The sequence below is a fragment of the Diprion similis genome, chromosome 6, assembly GCF_021155765.1.
Source record: "Diprion similis isolate iyDipSimi1 chromosome 6, iyDipSimi1.1, whole genome shotgun sequence".
NCBI lineage: Eukaryota > Metazoa > Arthropoda > Insecta > Hymenoptera > Diprionidae > Diprion > Diprion similis.
This window is the reverse complement of record NC_060110.1, coordinates 13,732,061-13,757,749: the sequence shown is the minus strand read 5'-3', so window position 1 is coordinate 13,757,749 and position 25,689 is coordinate 13,732,061. Positions and strand designations below refer to the sequence as shown.

The 25,689-nt window shown below is 39.2% G+C and overlaps 2 protein-coding genes across 3 annotated transcripts in view; one reads left to right on the top strand and one right to left on the bottom strand.

The window, feature by feature from the left end:
* Nucleotides 1–25,689, bottom strand: part of LOC124406907 (nuclear pore complex protein Nup88) — a 101,378-nt gene that overhangs the window by 28,926 nt on the left and 46,763 nt on the right. The gene's annotated exons all lie outside the window — the stretch shown is intronic.
* Nucleotides 7,410–11,065, top strand: LOC124406908 (uncharacterized protein F21D5.5). 2 transcript variants are annotated; one of them, XM_046882585.1, is made up of 8 exons: nt 7,410–7,644; nt 7,903–8,399; nt 8,820–9,065; nt 9,150–9,221; nt 9,314–9,592; nt 9,704–9,985; nt 10,104–10,165; nt 10,468–11,065. In XM_046882585.1, exons 1-8 carry the CDS (start codon nt 7,437–7,439, stop codon nt 10,700–10,702), a joined length of 1,881 nt encoding a protein of 626 aa, XP_046738541.1. In that variant the 5' UTR covers nt 7,410–7,436; the 3' UTR covers nt 10,703–11,065. The 2 variants fall into 2 exon arrangements, with proteins under 2 accessions (XP_046738541.1, XP_046738543.1); XM_046882587.1 differs by having other exon boundaries at nt 10,579–11,064.

Here is a 25,689-nt window from a genome sequence, read left to right as displayed (position 1 = left end):
AATATTGAAAAAAATTTCCTTACTGAGATGCCTATGGTGGACAGTATAACGTAACAAACGCTGCTGTAGAAAATTTTCTATCCGACTGCTTGAAATAAAAATTTTAGAGTTTCGTAGACATTGATTTTTATTTTTGTAAAACATAAAATTTATATGATCAAATACCTATTATAGAGCGTTTAATTCGGTACAATGCGTGTATATATGTGATGGAAACATAAAAATCAGTCTCGTAGTGATAAACCATTACATCACGCAATTTTCAATTGCGGATTTCACTCACTAATATAAATTGTGACTTGTTAAAATTCGTGAGTTTACGTTAGTGGAAAAAAGAATTATCCAAAATATTTTATAGCATAAGTAATTTGTGGAATGTATTAAATTATTGACTAAACATATTCATTTTACCAAATTTATTTAAATGACACTGTGTAACGCGTTACGAGTAATCAACCGTTGAAGAATCAGGTTTGCGTACATTAGACGTGATGAATGTAAAAAAAATAGGTTACACTCATCTAAATACACTATATTTGTTTTTGAACGCAACTAGGCAGCAGACGAGCACTTCTACGGTATTACACAAACTTCGTAACGGAATACGATTTTATCCGAATAAATTTCAGTTAAGAAGAATCGATCGTTCGTTATATTTCTTACACGCAGTTCTACATATTTGGATATTATTCTGGTGAATTCTTCTATAATGACGAGGGTGCGAGGTTTCTTTGTTTTCGTGGTTTTGAAGATTAACGACTAGCAAGTCATCTTGTTTCGCAATGTCTTTGAGTTTAATCTTGACGAATTCATTACTCTAAGCCTCGGTGATTTTAAAAATGAGATCAACCTGTAATATATGTGTTAGATTCAAGTATTATTCACCATTGACTTACAAGGAAACGGTAGGGTGGTCGGGTTTCAGAATATCTCTATACTTATGATTTATTTATCGTGGGGGGAGGTTACCTCTTGACTATTAAGTTCACAAAGCCATTGCGCTAGATAGCGAAGAATATCCGAGAAAAACGTCTTTCTAAAATATAAAATCACTTACAATAAGACTGAGTAGCCCAGACTGTATAAAAAAAATCGACTATTTTTTCAACATTTAAGTCGGAAATAGTATTCCAAATGACGAAAAGTCATTTCATTACAAGTTTCAGCTCGTAATATTAAGATTTAGAGGTGCCCCATCGCGATTTTCTATTTGCCATTTAAATAAACTTTCTCTTAGCAAACAATTGGGCTCAGAGTATGCAAATTTTCCAATTGATTTATCGAGCGGAAGAACTTGTCTTTCACGTGACCAATCCAAATATACTTAAGATTAGTGTTGTTCTGGAATTGTGGTGAGCCAAGTTTTTCATATAATAATATATATGTTTCGTGGCGTCATAAGCACTACGGCGTTTCCAGAAGTTCAACGTTGAACCAGATGATAGGCTTCTAGTGCATTGTTGTCATATTGTTTTACATCATGAACGAGCTCCTGTCGCCTGAAAATTTCCTCGTTAAAGTGTGCCATTTTACGAAAAGTTTACTGATGCAAAAAGGTTTTCCCGGATTAGGCGTGTGCTTTTATACGTCCCTAACCCCCTGTCGGAAGTGAAATAAATTCTGAATTCGTACATGACAAGCGGTAAATATTCAACAAGTCGGTAATTCCATATGCAACATTAATGCGAAAATGTTGCTATTAACACGATGCCACATGCAATGCCGTAAATTGCTCCAAGAAATGTATTTTCTGACTACAATAATTGGTCATCATACGATTTCATTTCTTGACATTATGTTGATTAAAGCAAAACTTTTTTTCGTCATAATAGCCGTAAAGTTCGGGAAAACGTTCATGTTATACCGGCGTACAGTTGGTACATGAATGTTTTTCCGTAATATGCGTCTACTATGACGAAAAATATTGTTCGTATCTCGGATATATACGACTTTAAACCTTTTGTGTGATTGTGCTATTCTTGATACAAAAATAGAGCAATTGGGATATTTGTATAGGACATTGCATGTAGAAATGCGCTATAGGTAAAGACTGTCTATTCTACCTCCTTGAAAAGGTTACTTTATTTGATACTGCATACATTTTACAAGTGATTACAATCTGAAGTAGAATAATAGTATATTGTGTTACAAGTGGGGAAAGTGGGTGATTTCCGATGAGTGCGAAGTTTGCAGCGTGAGTTCCAAAGGCGAATATTGGTGTGAACGCAGAATAAGACAAGGCGAGCATTGTGATAACACAAGACAGATATCGCCCATCGGCACGCGTGATACACGCTACTTAATGAAACACCTGTGAACGAAAGTTCGCTTTGAGAAGCACCGAAAGTGGCACTGATAGCGCGTACAATTGAGTTTCGGTAATTTACGTTCAATTACATAGTGTTAAATATCGAATGACTTGAAAGTGCGTAAGAGCGAAAAACAACTCTAGTGTGTGAATGCGCATGCGTCAACATTATTCTACTACACTTAATATTTTATATGAGAAATATAAACATTTTGTCTTAATGACAAACCTATTTTTGTTTATCTTGGTTAAATTATTCGTTTGAAGTGTAATCGGACATGATTTGGTTTCAGTTAATATGGTTCGCACAATGTAACATAATGACATTAGTACCTACCACGGTGACTTTCAACCAATCTCGGATGCTCAAATTCATTTCTCTTGAGGTTGTTTTTATTACAAAAATAGGTCTTTTTTATTCTATATATACGATAAGAAAGTATCTACGACAAAGTTATGTTTTAGGGTAGTAGAATTTCACTAAGTGGAAAAATACTACAAAATGAATGTATAAATCTTCTTTTATAAACTTGCTTGTAACTCCGGTTTCAGCTATGAGTTACTGGAACCAGATGTCTATTCAGCTTTCGTGTCAAGATATTTAGCTGACTCTCGCACCAAGTAAATAAGACAAAAAATCTTTATACGTCGGCGGGGTTATTCATGATGATATTCATCCAACAGTTCACCAGATAGCCAAAGTAATCATCACACACAGCCTTAAACAGGGATTTCACTCTCGATTCGGCCGCTTCCATTAAAAATGAGTTGTATTGAACATAAGAAGATTCTTCGGCATGGCGGGTCTTTGTATGTTCTTTCAATACATGGAATATAATTTCAAATGCAGCCTCGCTATGGTTACGTGCTGTGGATTCTGCGTTATTGAGCTCACGTGTGGATTTATGGAGGTGCAGGTCGATTTTCATAGGCATAAAAAAATTGTTGACCAAAACTTCGGATAAGCAGATGACTGTTTTTTGCATGATTTCAATTTCACTTTGGATTCCAGAAAATAGTCTTTCTCGGATCAATCGAACGATGGCATAAATACTTGAAATGAGTGATCGCAGTACGACATCCGTTGGGATCCGGACAGTGTTTACTACTGGAGTAGTTTCGGGGTAGACTTTTGTTATTGTTTCTTGCATAGCATTAACTGCTCTCTTCATCCAGTAGTATGTCATGTTTTGGGCGCGATCAATCATAATGGTCACATTAGATTCTGGAGTGGAAGCGTTTTTCTTCAACATATCAAAGATGAAGTTCATTCCTTCGGAAAAACCATGGTATGAGATCTCTCGTTGTGTTTGCATTTCATTAATACACTGCAAATCTCGAGCCTGCCTCGTAGAAGTGAAGATGATGTACACATACCAGGCTTGTATACCGTTGTACCCCGCAATGACTTCTTCTCTCTTATGGCAATGGAAAGCATATCGTGAATCTTGAACAAGGGTTACACTTTGTTCTTTATCCACCCTGGAAGATGAATTCACTTGCCCGAGGAAAACGTGGATCCCAGCAAACCCAGTCTTAACTTCACCCAATAATGCTGTCTTGGTGTCATTTTGATTTTGTCCAATTTTCATTTTGAATTGGCTATTACTCTGTAAGTCATAAGTCAATGGTTCGAAAGAAGAATTGCTGAACTCAATAGAGTAATGTTTTGCATCCTGTAGGTAGTGTGTAAAGTTATCTTGGACGTTGGTACAGTTTTGACAGCAGTATAATTCTATTGCTTTCATCACTGTCTGAAGTAAATTCTTCGTTGCCTCGTGTACTTTAACTCGAGCTACTTCGACTTCGGGGGAAAGACTAGGTTTGATTTTTGCAATTAGGTTAAGAGGAATTCGTACTGTGTTGAAAATAGCACTGGACAATTGCATATTCATGGCCTCAGTTCCGCTAGAATTAGTGCACTGCAAACGAGTGTTCTGTCCAGGTCGAGCTGCGGCATTAAGTTTTTTCAGTAGTTCGATAATCAAGTTAAAGAATTTGTTGAATTCATTGAAATATTGAGAGTAACTCACGTTCTGAGACGCTTGAATTTCCAATATTCTATGTGTGTATTCAGATGGACCGAATACATCATATACCGCAAGAACTCGCAAATTGTTAGTCGTGTATTGCAACAAACCCAAAACTTCCAAGTATGCACGATTACAAACTAATCTTAGCGCAGCTAAGACATCAGATCTATTCTGAGAACCTCTGCATTGAAAGATCTCAAGTCCATCGAATATTTGAATTATTACATCCTGGTATTCTTCGATCGCATTGTCTTTGGAAGTGTCGAACGCATGTTGCATTCTTCCGGAAAACTTTTGGTCGCTCACAGGTATCATATCGTAGCTTTGTTCCACCGAACTTTTGGCAGCAGAAAGTGTGTCGTTTCTCTTGTATTCGATCGTACCTTGCGATACAGTACAATTTGCAGTTTGGCTCAATCTAAGTACTGAAAATATATTTTTGACTATCCGCTCCGACAAGTCGGTAAAAAATGAAGACTGGGCAGTCATATAACAAGTCGATGAAGATTCTCCGAAAAGTGATGAAACTACATTGAGATACACTAAATCCGCATGCTGGAAATCGGCAATTGTTTTATCTTCAGCAATATCAACTTTGCAGGATTTACAATCAGATGAATTTTTCTCATTCCAAGAAGCTCTGCTCATCTCCGATTCCAGTGTATCAAAAATAGTAACAAGAGCTGATCTAAGGCTATTTGTCATCCTTTTTTGGGCTGAATCAATCATGAAGAAATTATGCATCAAGCGATTGTTACTTTCTGAATGACTGTTAGATATTATTAGAAGTGCACCATACATATATTTCATCTGTGACTCAAGTGGCAGCGTTGACCTCTGTTGTGTTTGTTTCAACTTACACAAACAGTCCTCCTTTTGAATGCCATGTTCGGCATTATCCATAAAAATTTGAATTCCATCATAAATATAACCAAGTGCATTATTGCATTTGGCAGCTGCTTGGATTATAGCATTTTCAACAACAGCTTTCATTCCAGGTTGGAGGGTTTTGCTGGGTATTAGCATGAAAATTGCTTTCATCATATTCATGCATTCGGAATGAGTGGCATTGCGTCTCTCGGCGATGTTAGCCTCCGTCGAAGAATCGTCTCGATTACCTTGTAGATTTGACACTTCTATGATTGAATCAGTTATGTTATAAACAATGGCAGTCATTCCAGATCGTACGATGTTTCGGGCGGTACTATCCATCGAAGATGATTGTGTGCTTGAACTTGTGGTTGCACATGTGTTCATAACGTTATCCATGGCCATCGTGAATGCATTAACTACTTTGTCTCGGGTCATTATGATATGGTAGAAGTCCAATTGACAAGAGCTGTGATTATCATCGGATAATTTGTTCACCATATCTTTGATAAGGGTAAAACAAAGATTGAAACCTTCTTTCATCCCTCGCAGCGAAAAATCTTTGTTCTCTTGAAACACATGCGACAATTCACTTTCAGATCTATACTGAGTTACAGCCGTAGTAGGTGATATCACTCTAAAACAACCAGATACTACTATTGAGAGCACGATAAAAATAATACGTTGGTTTTCCATTTTGTTGAAATGTGGCTCTGTTCATATTCCTAACCACTTTATATACTGCTCTATGTTGACAATATGTTCGAATTTGTGTCGATACAGGTGTCGCCAGGTCAGTCGTATAATTATTTGACAAGCTGGACTGGTTTTTAAAATTTGCACAGGCCATGCAGTACTTCAAGTCGGTATGTTTGTATTAAAAGTTCAAAGTAGCCCAATGAGTTGATGTGGCAGAAGTAATATAACCTAGTTTGATCTAAATTCGCTGTGTAATTGAGTATTACAAATGGGTTATCATAAGAAAATACGAATTTCATACATACATGTATGTATTCACCCTACAAGGGAAATTAAGGCTCGCACCTGCGTTGCGCGTTGACAAACACTCAATATTAAAATAAAATACCAAAACAAACAAAATAATGAAAAAACAGAAAACTGAGAATTCACAATGAAAGACAATAATGCAAGAAGTGTCGAGTGCCAGGCACTAATTGTAAGTGCCACGAGACTAGAAACCGACAAAAACGAACTACTGATAAATGAAGAGATATTCAATAGACCTTTATAATCAATATATGCTCGGTAATCAGTGTGGGGTATAGAGGAACGTGGGGGTGGGGAGTGAAAAGGTTACACACGCAAAACGAAAAGGTTAATAGAAAGAATAGAAATTTATTTCAAGACAGGAAAGGCAGTCCTCGACTATACTACCTTGTACAAGCGGTCCCGAAATGGTCGAAATGACTGCGGGTCGAAACTTGGAAGGTTTAATATCTCAAATGGTCGATATATCGAAATTTCAATCATGCAAAAATAAAATAAAGTATTGTGAATTGTTCGCAATCTTGATTTTTTAATTAGCAGTCACTATTGATTAGTAGTCATTCTAATCAGTGACACTTTCTACTGCTACTATACTACAATTTAGGGTTATTTTAACACTACTTAATGTTAATCTAACACTTGTTATTGCTAAATGTCCAGATTGATCGGAAAAGTTGTTTTATAGAAGTCAACATCGCTCAATTTTGATACATACGTGACCGTTCAAAATTGCTATCAATGATAAACGGCCAGTAAACTAAAGCGAAGTTCTTAAAGAATGAACTTATGTATTTCCTTGTTCTTTAAATTAACATAAGAAATGACGTTTTTGGAAAACGATCATGTGAATTTTTTGGAAAGTATTTCGATAAACCAAAGAATCTAAAAAAAAATATACAGAGTTGATTGAAAACATTTTCAATCCCCTTTTTCTAAAATTACTCTATTCAATTTCCTACAAATAAAATGTATGAGAAAAAGAACTTGAAAGAACCTTGCAGCAAACTATCATATCTCGCAAGAAGATTGTGTCAAGTACTCAGCATCATAGGCAACCAGCGATACCGCCGCGTATACCCGGCTGCCTCTTCCCCTTATAATCACACGACCTGCGAAGAATTAGAGGGAAAATCACTAACTCTTACAGAGTGCGTGGTTGCTGGCGGCGTTCGATCATCACAATTCACATCACCAGCCGCGCCTGACTCGCGCGGAAAATGGAATCCGGCGCGTGTCTCTCGGCTGCAACGACAATCTCCGCGGTTCTTTGTTGTTCAATAAATATGAGCGTGCCTCCGCAAAGCTGTTACATTTTCAGCGATGACAAATCGCTGCCGCCGATCTATCTTGCCGACGAAACGCCAACTTTTGTCGGGAGAAGCGTCGCCACCCAAATAACTGACATTAAGTGCTCCAAGCAGCAAGGTTAGTTTCCCTTTGACCATAACCTCGCGTAACATGAATCTAAACACTTTCTTGCTCTCAAACCACTCAACTCGAACCCTGTACGCCTGTGTCACTCAGCAGAATATTTAATTCGATAAGCAGACCGTCAAGTAGAATGGAGAATTATGAACAAATCGTACTTATCTCATAATCATTGTTTCAATTTTTTTTATTCATTATTTTTGACAATAGGCTTATACCTGGTGAATTATTATTTTTTTCATGTGACTTCACAAGTATGGCTTTATGCGAGCTACGCAGATAACAAAGTGTTTGTCAAACAAGTCGGCTCTCACTCGTCCGGTTTCAACGGCTTCAAAACGCAGAAGAATGTGAAATATATCGCCAAACACGGAGACTGTTTGGAAATGCTTTACAACAAGTACAAATATCGTATAGAGTTCAATCCACCGCCGGAAGAGAAGGCCGAGAGCGAGAGTCTCAAAAAAAGAGTTTACGAATCTAGTTCCGATGACGGAGGCGATGGGGTGGATCCGAGTAGATTAGCAAAGGCTAAGAAACCTAAGATCGTAGGTGAGAATATCGACTCAGATGTGCGAACTCTGGAAGATCATGTAGAAGATAACGAGGCAGCTAACGGTAGCAGAGAATTAAACCAAACGGAAGGCTTGGAATCTTTGGCAAATTCAAAGCCGGCAGAACATGAACTTTGGGAAGACATTGATAAGGCGTTACTAATATATACAAGCAAGGGCGTCATAGCACGATCTAAAGTTAGTACGTGATTAAATGAATTTCATAGCCGTAGTTGTCATTCAGTCCTTTAAAGTTCTAAGAAAACAGAAATGAATTCGTTAGGGTTGTTTCAAATATAGAATATCATCTGAAGCTGGAGAATTTAGATTATGCGATGAAAACTTTGAAATTAGGAATATAGTTATGATAATCTCGTCAATATGTGGGTTAAACGATTTTTATTTTGTGTACAATTTTTCACCGCATAATCCCCAAAATGTTTATACAAAACCGTATAAAAATGATGCATAGTTCTGGTATTGAAAATTAGTTGATGCCGTACATCAAAAGTCAAGGAATTTCCATACAAATGAATATTCGACACTCGATTTGGACAGTAATAACTTTACGTCAAACTATAAACAAAGAAACCTCAACTGCATTTTATTTTTTAAAAGATAGCAGCCTATGATATGGATGGTACTTTGATAAAGACACAGTCGGGGCATGTTTTTCCCAAGGATCATAACGATTGGCAATTAATTTTCTCTGAGGTGCCAGGAAAATTGAAGAAATTGCACAAAGAAGGGTATAAAATAGTAATATTTACAAATCAAGGATCACTTAGTCTTGGAAAGTGGAAACCCAGTGATTTCAAAGTAAAAATTGAGAGGATTATCCAAAAAATTGGAGTTCCGATACAGGTGAAGTTATGACTTTCATGACCTACATAACGAAAGAAACTCCAATACGATAACCAAATATAATTGCAAATATTTTTATAAAAGGTGTTCATAGCTACTGGCAAAAGTATATACAGAAAACCATTGACCGGGATGTGGGATACTCTGGTTAACCATGTATGTGCAAAAGATTAAATATAATATACACTGTGGTTGATGTATTTTAAAGCATTTCGAGGGTTTAATATTAATGTAATATAAATTTTTAGAAAAACGAAGGAGTACCTGTGGACAAAGATTCCTCTTTTTTTGTCGGCGATGCAGCTGGAAGAAAGAAAGATTGGGCGCCAAAGAAAAAGAAAGATCATTCAAGTGCCGATCGATTGTTAGCTTTGAATTTGGGTTTAAAATTTGAAACAACAGAGGAACATTTCTTGGGACATAAGCCAGCGCCATGGGAACTACCTAAATTTGATCCAAAGAAATTAGTCGAAAATACAGATATAACAGATCCTCCTACGGCTAAGCTAAAATCAGAAAAGCAAGAGGTATCGCGTCGCTTCAACTTGTCATTTCAGCTATCATACGTTTTTATATTCGCAATTTTCAACGAAATATTTAATTTTTGGCCAACTGACAAAAAATTACCTTCTGAATAGGTGATAATTATGGTCGGTAGCCCTGGTTCAGGTAAATCACATTTTGCTAAAGTACACTTGCCTACCTACCGTCGGATAAACCGAGACACCTTGGGTAGTTGGCAAAAGTGTATTTCAGCATTGGATCAAGCACTATCCGAGGGAAAGAGTGCCGTCGTGGATAACACTAACCCAGATCCAACTGTCAGGCAGAAATATATCGACATTGCCAAGACACGGAGGGTTCCGGTGAGATGTTTCTTAATGGGGACGGAACTCGAGCATACAAAACATAACAACAAGGTACTGATTATTAAATCGTTGGTAGCATAAGTTATGCAAAGAAATTTGGAATCGATTCATGAGAAGACGTCGTAAGATAATTTTAAGGAAGTGAATAAATTATTTGTTTTTATTATAGTTTCGGCAGCTGACAGACAGCTCACACGACACAATAAGCGACGCAATAATCCACGCGTACATGTGAGTAGACAGTCATATTCATTACCTTCTATTGACAGATATAACTGAAAATATAAATCAGGTGACGGTCAATGTAGTCTTATGATATAAAGCCAATTAATTGCATGTCTAAAATTTGGTAGTTTTTTTGTTTTCTTACTTTCTTGATAATTGATGCGGTATGATAGATTACATATTTTATTAAGGGTAGTAGCTTGCTTTTCTGGTCTTAACACAGGTGGTTGGCAAAAATGGAACAGCGCCGTTATTATAGCTAGCCTAGGTATACTTGAGTTCTCACGTCGTTTCCTTTGTATTATTAGTGACACAAAGTCGCAGGTAATATGGCGCTGTGTCAGATTTGTGAAGCTGCTGCTACTGTTGATCTTACGATTCTGCACGAACTTCGTCCTCATGAATGATGAACATTACAGAAAGAATTTTAAGCCACCAACGATGGACGAAGGGTATACCGAAATCGTCAAGATCAACTTTGTGCCAAAGTTTAAAAACGAAAAAGACAAGAAACTTTACAAAATGTACCTGCTGGAAAAGTGATTCCTCAAGAATTTTATACTTATATAATTAACACTTAAGTTTTTTCTAGTAATGCGGTTGATTTTTATGCATACGATTATTATTTATATAATTAATATTATTTTTACTGTTTAAAAGTTGAACAAAATTTGTTCACTTAAATTTTCTAAGCAATGGCTATGCGGAATTATTAGCAATTTCAGTGTGTGGCTCAGCTGTTTTATAGTATTACTCGAGTGAATAGTTTCTACTCATTCCATGTACATTTCCTTTTTTTTCCGAATAATTGATTTTATTGTGAAGACAAAAACAAAAGTGATATCCTACAATGATTTTAGTTATTGATTAATGATCATCATGTAAGATCGTGCCGAATAAAAAAAAAATTTTGTATAAAAAATGTTCTCTATTTATAGTTACTAAGTTTGCCCAATCCTTTTCAGGTGTGACATTAAATACCATAGCGGAGCACCGTTTATATTTATACTGTCGTAAGAAACGTAACTTAGAAAAAATTGTCTTCTGCAACTTGAATTGATTAATACGATTCTTGAATTTTCGATGAATCGTTATAAAGGTACACAAACTAAACTTTCGTTTCTAGTTTATATTGTTTTCATGAATTTTGTAAATTGTTTCCAAAATTCTCCACGCAAGTGACTCGGTCGATTTCGCGATTAATATCGGTTGAGAAATCATGCATTATATGGTGTGGCTATTTTGAAAGAGAATCAAGTTGAGAAAATAAATGAAAAATAAAAATTCTTGTATTCGGATCGAAGTTTACTTTCAATCAAAAGCAGAGCCGTATACAGTAATATTTAAAGTATTGAAAAAAGAAAGTCTCCGAGGTCTCAAAATACCAGAGTTAAGTTAAGACCCTCGGGGTACTTCTGACGTTGAATTCATGTCGTATTCATGCTAATCAGGGTTAAGTCTGTAGCACGATAATGGAAAGAAACATTATAAAAATACTGGGCGGCAGGGTAGGTTCAGTCTTGATATAAGCAGGCGATGCTTCGGCGGCGAATAACTGGAAAAACGCTGGAAATACAGGAATTACGTTGAGCCTGGTAATTATTTTTCGTGCCCTTGGGTATAGGGAAATAGACAGGAGTTTTTCCTTCCCATTCTCCCTTCTTCTCGACCGCCGGCAAGCCCGAGCGCGGATAACGACGTAGCAAAGAATTATAAAAAGAGAAGGGCCAAAGGGGGATGAGGCGAGATGGGGATGATATTAATGCATCAGGATTTAACCTCCACCCTCGGCCGAAGCATGAATGTTTATTAGTGCCAACATTTTTGCCCGGGGCTCCCTCCCCCCCCCCTTCCCCCTTCCCCCTTCCCCGTGATATGCTAACGGCGCTCGATCTGCGAATCTAATCGTCTTCCAGTAATATTCCCTGCCAATTTTGCAAGCAGCGTTTACAATTAGTTAATCTTTATAATTACCTATCTTCCAAGTTCAGAGCGAGACAAATCAATAGCTTTGCTATTTTTGTTTGGAAAATTCATAATCAATTTACACAGATTTATTTGCTACTAACTGACAAATTTAAGTTCAATGTACACTTAATCACGTAAGTGTCTCTCAGCTTGGAACTTGCACGAAAGATGGCTTTGTAAACCCGAAACTAAAGTTATTTATCACATCACACTAATGTTATATTTCACGTATGCGTAACTGTTTGGTTAGTGCACGGCGATAAATTCTTTTTCTTCCGACTTAATTTACAAGTATAAAAAATTCAAACTGAAAACTTATTTTTATGAAAATGTATTATAGCTTACATTATTCGGGGATAGTTTAATTTTTTGTAAGTGTTCTAGAGATTAACCTGTACATACAAATAAACAAATTTGACCTCATCATACTATTAGTATAGATTCAATTGTATCCGACTTCATTCGTTTTGAGAAATTCTTGTACGCGAGATTTTCAGCGTTAATTTTGCTCTGATTCGTTTTCTCATTATTTGCATTCGAGCTTTTATCAAAGATATATTAATACATATACATTAGGGGCATTATTGCTACGGATTGTTCAAGTTCTTGATAGAAGGTAAATTTCAATTTTCAAAGTAATTATTTTGACAAATACGTGCTGCAGTGGTTTCAATATCCCGAAGTTGACTCGATATGTAGATACAATGCAATGCTTGATTAATCGTCAGATTTCGCAACGATATTTGTCTGTCAAAATTGTAACAACAGCTGCGTCTGCGTCTTTCTCAGCTTGAATATACCGTATAATGTGTACAAAGGAATGCAGTAATAAATTAAACCGCTCTGTGTGTCAAATAAGTGAACATTAATTCGCACGTAGCAAGAAACGATTGTAAAATGCATATTGTAGCCTTCTTTCGGAGTACATAGTGAAAGGCATGAATAAGAGGATGGGAAGGACCGCCCCGTATCCTCGCATCCCTTGTCTTGCTTGTCAGCCCCGTCGTTCCTTCCTGGGTGTCTAAAGGTCGGGCATATAATGTACGTAAGGATGGCAAATGAGGATGTTAGGCAAATAATGCAAGGCAAACCCGTCCTGAGATATAGTCCGGCATTTGTCCATATTAAGGCAGTGTCAGCTCGCACTGGGTTGTAGGGATGGACGAAAAGAGGGGTGGGTGGGTGGGCGGGTGGGAGGGAGGGAGGGAAAAGGGGGGGAGGGGGATGAAAATTATATTGCCACCACGTCACCTGGTATTAGTCAACCTCGCATACCAACGATAACTATGTGTGTTTTGAGCACCCGTTATATCGCTACGTGTCACATTTCTCTGTTGGAAGATAAACGTAAACTCCGTGTGTTGTAATTTCGTTTATGCAATGGGCATTGTGCCACCGGGTACTCAGAAAAGGGCTCGCCATTTCGTACGGGAATTACGTCAAAATTCACCAATTTGTAATAGTCAGCATATGTACAGCTCTTAGTTCAATGTACAATTTGCCTTTAGGCAGACATTCGACATTTTTTAAAATTTGCCACTCTATGAACAATGCACGTTTTGTAGTATCAAAAAAAAAAAAGAAAAAAAAAAATCAAAATTACATTTTTTCCGCAATTATTTTAATCCATAACTTGTATGTACATGAAAAACTCCGATTTACGAGGGTTCTGCAAAGATTTTCTATTTCTTGTATCAAGTACATTTCGTTTTAAATATACTTGAAACATTTACCTTCGAAGAAACACCAATTTTTAACGCATGAAGCAAAGAAATAAATCACTTTGATATGCGTGTAGCTAATTTTTTTTATCCGACAAATTTTTCTATATTTATATTTTTACCGACACCCTGACTTGAACAAGTTTAAGTGATACCGTATTTGAGATTTCCAAAAATTTTCGATACCATCACCTGGCAGATGAGACGGATTTCAGCGCAGCAGGTGAAACGAATGTGAATAGCAAACGAAGTAGCCAGTCGGGCGAATAAATCAAGAGTTAATCACGTAATATCCTAATGCTCTGTTAAGTTGACCGAAGGCGGTCCTGATGCTACATCCGATAAAATATAGTACCCTGGTTTTCGTTCTAATTTACCATATCGTCGACTCGTGCGTGCTTGCCAAAATGTTTTTATGATAAGATTACCTGTGCCAGATTGGCGATAAATGCTCTTCAAATTTTGTACATTCGGTACAGCCCAATTTACTTTATGGTCGATCTTATCCGAAAACAAAAACTTGCCAACCGCGCTAAGTGTTATTCCCTCCGTTCCCCCTTTCCGTCAAACCAACCGACCTGTGGCGGGTGATTTCAACGCGTTTCAAAGCTAATCTAGTTTCTACAAACGCAGCCATCAAGCTCGTTGAAATTTGCTTATTATTTATTCATAAAACCACCCATCGTAGCTACAACGACTTATAACCTTGTAAATAATTGATCAATTTGAAATGAAAAAGGCCAGTGATGAGTGGAGACTGAAAGCGAATGTGTATCATTTTATATCAGAATAAATAAAAGTTTCCCGAAGTATATATATATATATATATATATAATGTACTAGCTTTCTGGTAGGTGCGCGACAATGTGTTAACAATGTGAAAAATAAGGTAACAAAAAATATATCTATATAGGTGTAAATCATCGTCTGGACAATGCAAATATATCGTATGAATATGATCTCAATCCATCGAGTCGTTCAGAAGTTAAACGATCGCAACAGACGCAAAACCCGTTATTAAAATATCGACCTCTTTTTTCACTAGCAAACTACGAAACCTCCTTAGACAACAATAAAGACAAGTAAAAGCTAAGTAAAAACAGAAAAACTGTTATTTTTGTTCAAAGGAAAGACCATTCACGAAAAAGTTGTGGAATTTATATATAGAAAAGGCGTATTTTAATATTGCGAACGAATGAATGATTAAAAATAATTCATTTTTTTGTGTAAACGGAATATTTCTTGTAATGGACAACAACCGTTACAATCTGCAGCTGGGACTTGCGAATGTGAAGCGCAAAGCAAGTCCATTACAGATACAACATAGCAGATGGGTCTAATGTCGCGAATGGGTCTCTACTAATATGGCAAAAGCCATTGTAAGACCCTTGAAACATTCACGTTCACTTAGACTGTACAACGCCGCCAAAGTTTGAAGCCTGTCAAATGGTCGCCAAGGTAGCAATTAATCCATGCAACGACACGCGTGGCGATATTTTCGTGAGAAAAATCGGTAAGTCGCACTTGACCGTGTGTAATGCATAAGAGGGTTCGTACATTTGGCGGTGGTTAGTTTTCGGGGTTGGGTCAACCGGGGGTCACTGGAGTAACGCCAAACAGCGTTGTTGGGATTAGCTGTGCCACGGGAACAAGTTCAACTTTATAATGACCGTAGTAATACGTCGAGTCCTCGTGTACGTTCGTCACCTCCGGCGAGTTGGCTTGAACGAGTAAACGTCAAATTTTCACTTTTCTTTGCATATTCATAATTCTACCCTACGAGATGTACTTTATCTATTTCGTACGCTATTGCAGAAAATAATTTGCTATTCTATTTTTGAAAGTATTTCTATGTCGTATTTCCCTGGCACGGTTGAAATTAAACACAAGAAGAAGCGAATTTCCCTGCACTGATGCTGCAGTCATTGCGTCATTCAGAAATTTGCAAATAAAGTAGGTATGGAAAAAACCTAATTTTTACACCGACACGAAATTTCCTATAAATTATATGGAAGAAACAAAATTAGTCGTTTCTAAGCCTACCCGGAAGTCAATATAATGGAACGTTTTGTACATAAGACTCGTGTCTTAAAATCAAGACATCATTTGCAAAACTGTGAACACTTTTTTTTTCGTGAACGTTAGTATCGGTTTACGGACAATAACTGGAGGAAGAGATCTTATGGATGATTCTGCACGTGTGACGAATGAAATTTCGTTGTTGGCTTACGCGTGTACTTATACGGTTAAGTAGGTACGATGCGAGATCTTTTTCCCTTTTAATTCCTGTGGCAATAACTCCACGCATTCTTTTAATGGGGATGAGCCGGCCTTTGTGCGTTTTTCACATTCCTGCAAAAATTTGACCAAATATCTTTCGACCAAGGTGGGGTAATGAAAAAGTCGGCTTTAAAACACGTAACAAAAATCTTCTGTGACTTGCCTGAGCATTCGTGTAACACAAGAAGGGATAAACATCCTCACATTTTTGACTCACCTGAAACAGAAGAAGAAAAAAAAAGAAATTAAAACTTAACTCCGGGTGCAACGTCCGCTCATGTAACCAATTTGAAAATCACTATACACACAGTATGGCGATTACGTAAAATGTACATAGCTGAATAAATGAAGAATGAGATCAATTTTTCAAAAAAACATCCACTCGCTGAAAAATATTTAAAAATTTTTCAATTCAAATATTGTTTCATAATCCAGAAAGTACGCTATTAGCATAGAAACAGATGTTTTCAATTTATAATTATTCTGGGTCAAAAAAATATATTTATAATATATACACACTGATGATCGCATATATTTGATTAACACGTATTAAGAATTTTATACAGAATATAGTTTGAACAGCTAAGTGCACAAAATTTTTCGCAAAAGTTAACACGTCGATTTTGAGCATAGACCATAGCGGAGTACCTACGGTGTACCTACGGTGGTGGCATAAATTTGAATTGAACGAAGCAGGACGCTATGGCGCATTCCTGGCTGAAGTTAATAGCTTCACAACGATAAACCGTTGCGTTCTCTCTCCTTCTCTTCATCCGCGCTCTCATCCCCATTACTCTCTCTCTCTCTCTCTCTCTCTCTCTCTCTCTCCTTCACTCTGTACACCGTACACTCCAACTACTATCCCCTGATAATATATGTTCGAAAGCGATGTGGAATAATTGACTCCGTTGAGGGATGAAGAGACGGTATCGCGACGTTAAGCTTTCGTCGAATAATAACTTGAAACCAAGAAGCCAATCGGTTCGCGGTAAGAAATTCTGACTGATCATTGGCGAGTAATGATTTGAAAAAAGGATCGCGTGACGGCAGCAGACGACGCTGCTGACGCACGAGCCAATAGTTTCTAGGCCGGAAAAGGCGTTATAGGGGTTATAGAGAATAATTTAGTGGACAGTTTGATATACAAACAATCTTTAATGAAATTCTTGGTGTTCATTAATATCGCATTACACCCGCTCGCCGCCAGCCACTGTTCGTACCCTCGAGTCCCCCCCTCCGCACCCTTTCTCCTCGCTTCGCCATCGTTTTCACCCCTTTAGCGTCGAGGACCACCCGCATGTGTTGACAGCGTGCAATGATCACCCGAAATTCCTGAACACCACCAAAGCCCATATTCTAGGTGTGGATGTTACCGGAGTTCGAGCCGGTTTCAGCTAGGCGCAAAATTTACAGCCACCCAAGGCAGTTTTGTATATATATATATATATATTAGGGTGGTCGTTAAATGGGAGATCACGTTGGATGGTCATAAGTCGGCTTCAAATGTGGAAAATTACAAAAAAAAGGCCAGCGGAGATTCAAGGGCTCGAAACAAAAATCTGAAAAAGTTGGACATTTTTTTCTTTTACATTTAAAGCCGATCTATGACCATCCAACATAGAAATTCCCCAAAAAACAAGTAAAATAAAAAAACTACAAGTATAGAGCACAGAACGCCATTCGGGTGATTTTTGCTAATAACCAACAAAAACAGATACAGCAGGAATTTTTCTCCCGTTTTTTCAATCTGATAACAATTTTTCGCAGAATCCAAAATTTTTGGCACTGAAGCGTATGCATTTTGTTGAATTGCAATATTGCTGTACTAATATTCTGACATACTTTTCATTAACGTGGAGAAAATTGTGACTCCAGTGCCAGTTTCCTGCAGATTTTCAGTGATGGCACGTGGATTGACCACGTGGTAGTTCCGTAGTGGGTGGAGCAAATCGATGAGGTCACTACGCGAAACACGTGGCTCTTTACGACCCTCCGAAAATCTATCAATGGACGGACTAAGCCGCATACCGAATGAACTCTTGAGTCACAGGGTGCGGTTTGCTCTTTGAAGTTAAAATTTAAGTCATTATAATTGTATAACGTATAACGATATTGAAGGATGGTTGATAATTCTGACTTGTTCACCTGTACCTATATCTGTGTATATACATCGCGCAGGCGATAGAAGTGGGCGAAAGACTCGCAGAATTCTTTTTTTTTACTCAATTAATAAGTAATCGTGCAAAGAATCGGATTATCATTAATCCAGTGGTACACACCGTATCTACTTGAGCTATAGAAACGAAACAAATTCATTAGGAAATTAGAGTATACCGACAAACCTTCTGGGAGCGTTTCCATACTACCGCAGACCTAACTGTATAAGGTAATTTTTTTCCTCATGTGTTATGAAATTGCGTATAATAAAAAGGTGTACACAGTATAAGGTGGTCTTGCGTTGCTCCGTGTCGTAGAATCACTGTACAAGCATTTATCACTGATGGTATACATAGATTCTAGAGCTCGGAGGCACGCTGCTTAATTATTTAATTAATTATATAATTATGCCAGTAGAGCCTAGAAGCACGCAGCATTTTGCCCGTAAATTTCTCTATACCCACCAGCCAAGTATACATGTTCTCACGCAAATTTTATCGGCTGTATCAATGTTCAAAAATTTTACATCACATGAACTCAAAAACCCGCGAGTTTGAATGAATTATACCAACATACGAGCCACGCCCGAGTCCATCACACCTTGTTTTCTGTCCAGGCTTTGAAGAATGTGCGATACGACACAACGCGATACACGCCAAACTTGGAAAAATATTTTACAATTAACGAACAGTTTTTCACGGGTCTGCGATTTCGTTTTCAACTTTATGCTGTTTTTTTCAGTAAGACTGAACCTAAATATATGATGTACCAGCTGGGAAATTCAAGTCCCGCAATATTCGTGATCGATAATAATTTATTCAACTGTCATAAGTCGACAATAATCTTTTCAAGAGCATTATTTAATCCTGGCCTTTTTTGTATCGGTTTGAGAGGACGATTCGAATTTCGAGAAATTTTCGTGAAACATTAAGGGTATTGTCGGATCTCCGTCAAAAAAGGCACATCGTATTTTGATAATTCTTTCTTTTCCTAAGTAATAAAAACTCTTTAAACTTTGGGAAAATTGTGGGGCTGACGAGTGTGCCTGTGTTTTGGCTAAGAAAAGTTCGTAAAATTGACACATAGTTTTCACTCAATTTAAGATTATAGTAGGTACGCTAATTCAACTGAAACAGATATTTTTTCTAAGTCAACCCATTAGCGCAACCATAAGCCCTCTATCATTGGCCAAAGTTTAAAGAGATTTAATAAGTCAGAAAGAGAACGGTTCGCCGCACTTGACGGATATCCGACATCCCCTTAAGTTGAAATAGAATTTATTATCTCGCATTAATGCATGTATGTCATCTTCAAGTTCTATTTGTAGGACGGGGAATAAGGAGGGGAAAAAACAGGAGTCAGCAAAGCGACCCGTAATGCATTTGGTCATTTATATTAACCCTGCTAGGCTTTTATTCTGAACCTGACCTCGAGGGATTCATAAAGCAGCGGTGAAATATCGCGGCAGAGTAAGTTACGTCGTTTAGTATGATTTGAGCTTGGCTAATATGGTTTAATAATGTATTTTATGTTTCGGGACACCATCACCGTACTGCCGCGGTCGAGGATTGTAATAGGTATAGCGGTATGCAAAATGGGGAATTGGGGGTGGGATTGGAGACCCCCGCACACAGACACGCGCACCGATAGCCTTGTTTTCGTTGCAGGTGACGAGAATGATTCCAGGTCCATGTGGGTTTACACAATTCGCTACTCAGCGAGTAGGTCAGCAGCGTATATTGTGACAAACGATAATTGATTAAGCCTAGAACAGTAGACACAACTGTAGAAAAGAAAGGCAGCTTACAGAAAACTTTTACGAATGCTTCACACCCGAGGCAGGGTGAGTTTAAAATTACAGACTACAATTCGCGGTGGCTCCCGATTCCCAGGGGTTAATCCCGAAAGCGACGCGGGAAATCGTTGCGCCGTAAATAATGAAGATTCTACTTTTCATTATTGCACTAATTCTGGTTATAATAACACTGCAGAAGTGCGGACGGGGCAGGTCCGTGTATAACGGCGATATATACCGGCCTCTAGCAATTATCATAAATTACTCTTATTTTATTATAACGAGCCACCCCATTGTTGTTAAATCTGCCTTTTTTAATATTTCTAAAACAGCGCGGATGCGTTCCGCCATATAAACTACCCCCTCTTCTACTCAGCTCTCTTGGACACTTTTTCGTATTCCCTCCTAGGTCGGTGTACGCGTTTCCCTCTCGTCTTCTATCTCGTTTTGCAATTTAATTGCATTTCCACGGCGCGTTTCTCCTTCAGCCCTGAAACGAATTCACTGCTGAATTCTTCTCACATTGTAAATCTTGTTACGGGTTACGTGTATGACGCTTCCTACACATATTTCGTTTGCAAGGTTCGTCGAATGATGATAAAATCTTGTCGCGTTATAGATAAAATATACGTTACACCACATGATTTCCGTCCCATTTGCAGAATTTTCAAACCACCGGCGCCCCCGTAACACCTACGTGAAATATTGGATTTCAGCGATCTAAGAAGCAGGAGAGAAAATAGCGTCATATATTTCTAGGTGATACGAATTTGTACAATTGCAACATAGCAATCCTAGATCCGCATCCTCTAGCCATTCGCCACAACAACAAAAAAAAAAGACGGTTTCGACTACTGCACGGAAAATTAATATTGGTTCACGTCTTCTCGTCATTTCGATCCGCAGTATTTAACGCGAAATGTATGGTCATCATGACGTTGAGAATTGGTAAGGGAGTTGAAGTCAGAGCATGTGTATTTGGGCAAGAAAATTCTTTGCGTATCGCGGGCGTGAAACCTTACCCATGGGATTAGCTGGCCAGTTCGAAGTTTGACGGATTAAGGGGGCAAGGCGACAGGCCTTGCATGACGGTCAAATAATGGTAGTTCGTTAGCCGGGTCTTCAGTTTAGCTAATGAACCGACAGAAGCTCGTATGGACGGTCAGCCGGTCAGCCGGATATATGGAGGTGGACAGCCGAGCGGAGGAGGCGGATGAAGCGTCCGCACGGAATGACAATCAAGTTTTATATTAATGTTTGTTTGGGCTGCACCCATCTGTATATGGTGATGATTATTCATTTAATCAAACCCTGGACAAGACTCTAACCTGATTACTTATTGCACATTTGCGTTACCGACTCCTCCGCCACATCCATTCACACAGGCACACGCCTTGGACATGATTCAACAATTCCCCAAATCTAATTGCGTTATGGACACGGAAGTTATGACGAAGTCGTCCGCACCCGGTCAGAGCGCAACGATACAATCAATTTTTCGTTTGCCCCTTAATGTGGCGAAATTTGAAGAAAAGCATTTATGCGTAGATATCATATCCAGCTGCATTGTGAATAAAGAAAATAGATTGAAGTCTACGCGACAATCGGAATTAAACGTGACGCCTCGACGTTCCGAGGAGAGAGAATTAATATAAAATATTTCGGAAGTAGGAAAGAATTAGAATTCTATGGAAATCAAATGGGTTCCGCGTGCCTCCTCGGGCCGAGGCGTCGACGGCAAAATGAGTTTGTTATATCTGCAACGACGCGAATTGAGGCTGTATATTATTATTTTATTAAGCAATAATATAGAGAGGCGACCGAGATATTAGAATACTCGGGTAGCCGCTATGGTAATACGGGTTATCCGTTCCATGGACTCCCATACTCACGAGGAGGGCTGACATAGCGCCACGCAATTCCATGAAGTATGCAGATCTAAGAATTCAAATGGCCGCCTATACCACCCGTAAAATGGCGGACAATCGCGCTCGTAAACCAGTATATTAAAATTCTATACCATGGTCAGGGGCCGAGAGGTCTCACCGATGTGGCGATGGTCTACCTTATAACTTACAGAGAACTAGAACCGTTTTCTCTCTCTCTTTCTCTCTCTCTGTATTAAATGAATTTGGCCACTGCCAAGTCCAGCACGATTCGGTGAATTAAAAGTTAGCCTCGATTAAGGCGCCTCGTTGCTTTTGCGATCATCCAGATTTTTGGCTCAGTATCAGATGACTGTCGAAACATCCGAGAAGAAAAATAAAGGCGTGTAATCGAGGAATGAATCTTTTTGAATAAGAAAAAAAAAAGGTGCACAGAATTCCCATATCCAGGTTAATATTGGGATATAACCAAAGCGAAGGGGGGATTCAGTCAGTTATATCTTTGCATGGAACAGGGATTATGCGAAACACCGGATTAGTTCGGAGTAGCAGCGCGCGGGAAGTAAGTTCATGATGGCGAAAGGCTCAAAGTTTAGCATACTAATGCGAATCGGTGCTATTAACGATTTTATAACGTTTGAACCAAGTATTTAGAAGGTGCCACGTTGCTGTCACTATGGCAACGCTCTATAGTTGCTTAGCATATTAATTAGCGTTATCCCCCCCCCCCCCCCCCCCCCTCCTCGCGCTCTGTATCAACCGAAAATTCCACAACTGCCTTATTATCGTCACGTCTAGCTTCCCTGAATTAAAACCACATCGTGAGAAGAGGGCAAGTGTGAGCCATCAGGTGATTCCGGCGATTCGCCTTTCTGCCCTGAGTGTACCTAGTTACGTCTCGCAATGAGAACCTTAACGTAGGTATTCCCCATAATCGAAAAAAAATTTGTCGAGCGTAACAGTAAGATATCTGTAAAGTGAGGTGAGATCGGATTTTTAATTGAAAAGAAAAAAAAAAAAAAAATTATCCAAATTGCGTTCAAGTCTAGCGAGCGCACGTGCATAGAAGATTCTATAGATGGCTGGACATGGTGTTTTAAGGCCGAACCGAATTACGCGTTGATCGGCAAATATGTTGCGAATAAATACAAATGTAGTAACATTTATATACGGTGGGCATCGGAAGAGGTATGTACCTACCCACTTGCGTTATAGGTATGGTAACACCCAACTAGTCTGGTAACGGGTGCCGGCCCATAGCGTAGTAGACTGACTTAACTTGGCTGGCAATAATAAAATGATATAGGAGGCGGAATATGCATTTAAATTATCGCCCCGCGATAATAATTTGCATACCTCTACCATCCCTACCTCCGTGGGTTTCATACCTCTCCTCCTCCTCCCCTTTCCATCCTCCCCCTATTCGTCGAGCCGGGCTTCCTCTGCGTTCTCCTGCCACCCATGGCTCTCTTCTCTTCTCTTCTCTTCTCTTCTCTTCTCGATGCTTCGTTCGCTTAGTTTAGCTCCGTTTAATTTAAATAATACTTCTCCGCTCTGAGAGCGGCAAGATATACATAAAATAGCCATAACATTGTAAATTATAACTGATACGGCTTATATCGCGTTTATGCATTTGCGCAAACGATTACCGACTCCTAGGGCCGCCGTGGGCGCAGGGCTCGCACTCGCTTCGTTCCCCTTCCCCCCTTACCGCCACCCCGCCTTACACCCATTGCGGAGGGATGCGAAATTAGGAACCGGGGATGATACAGGCTCCAAATTAGTTCCGTATTTGACGTTCTACCGCGTACACCTTATACATGTACCAGTAATCAGGTATATTCTCCGTGCACGATTACCTCGACCATTCATATCCACGCATGGAGAAAGGAGCAGAGCGGTTTGAAAAAAAATACGCCCACCCCGAGCTTGCTTCTACCTTCTCATCTGACGTGGTGTGGGTAGAGAGCACGGAAGAGGGTTGGAATTTTAACTCAGGGGTAGTGGGTTTCGGACGAGAAACTGAATAAAGAAGGGTTGAAACCTGCGGGTAGTATTTTAATGCTCGACCGTTATCGCCGCGGGTTCGGGTCAGTAACGAAAGATACATGTAAGTTGACCCCGCCTTTGGACCTCGTTGGTCGCTTATGAATATTAATTTTTCGTTCGCACTGAGGGGGTGGCCGAGACCGACCGCTACAACGCTCGAGAACCCCGACAAGAACAAATTAGATCTTCCTTCCATATATTACCCTTTTATTGCGCTGGTGCTCTTAAAATCTGAAAACCCACCTGCGACCGCGCACCTACCACCCTGCCTAACCACACATCATTTTTTCCGTTCTTTTAATTCGCCTTCCTTTTTCCCCCTCTTCGTTTTTACGCCAATAACGACGTTTTCGCGACAATGAATGGTCTCACGGGTCAAACTTAACAGCGCTAAATCGGACCACCGCACGTTGGAAATTGTATACCTACGAACTAGATAGAAATACCGAATACCGAATACGTTGTACCCAAAGTGCGATCCAATGAAATGAGACCCGATCAACTTGAATCGGAACTTTATACGTCGAATGAATCTCGCGATCAAATCACGTCGGTAACTTTCTTTCATTGCCAGTTCGATATAAGATCGTTAAGACGAAACAAAGTATAAGAACGAAGCGTAGACATGCAAACGTGTGGAGAAGTTACGGGAGCAATACCCACCCCCACCCCCATTTCAGGTGAAGGTAGGTTGGCGGGTAGGTACTTGTTTTAGGGATGAGATTTAGTTTGGTAATAAGGTTTCCCCTCGCCTCGTAGTAGAAGAGAATGGGAGGCTGTTGGGGCTTCTAAGATACGACATTCGTGCTGTGGTTTTAACTCCCGGCTATATCTGTAGTTATGAAACTGCTGGATTCGCGAAAGTAGATGCGAACGTGTATACGTGTACGCGTCGGTGCGTGGAGATGTTGGAAATATCAGGTGGAACACCTCCTCCATACACGCAGTGCAGCTTGCTGGTCTTTATACTTGCCACCACGCTTTGCCAGCCCGTGAGTTGTATGGAAATTTACATTACACACGTACGTAACACCAACGCGACTCGTAACAGGGAGCCTCGAATTTCATTCCGCAGAGGCCGAAGTTCGCCCCTCGAGCACGTGAACGGACCACCACCGACCCGACCACGCGTATAACTTACTCTCTGGCGATAATTGATACCCGTGATTAGTTTATTATTATTACTTTTCTCTCGCCCGATCCCTCAGCTGGAGTGAAAAAAATTGGTCATTCGCGGTTCAACACGTTGCTTAAATAGTCGATATCGTCGATGTTCGCTACGCCAGTTTTGAAAATGTTCCCGCCACAAAGAATTGACCGAACTTAGGAAAGGAGAGGGAGGGAGAGAGAAAGAGTGAGTAAGGAGATAACGCGCGACAATAATCACGAAGGTTGCCTTTACTGGCCGAGAGTTGTCCCGAGGTGTGGTAGTCTCGACAGAAGAGAGGAACTGAAGGGGGTTACTCTTCACTTATAACTCTCAACTCCGTCGAGTAACACGCCCTGGTTCTCTTCTGCACCCTTTTCTCCCTCTTTCTCCCTCTTTCTCCCTCCCTCTATCCCTCTTTATCCTTCGCTCTCACTCCACCATCCAATCCTTGCACGCGTAATGCTGAGAGGATCTCGCTGTCTTAATGGATTTTACTATAATTGTAAAATATTGTTCAACTTGCT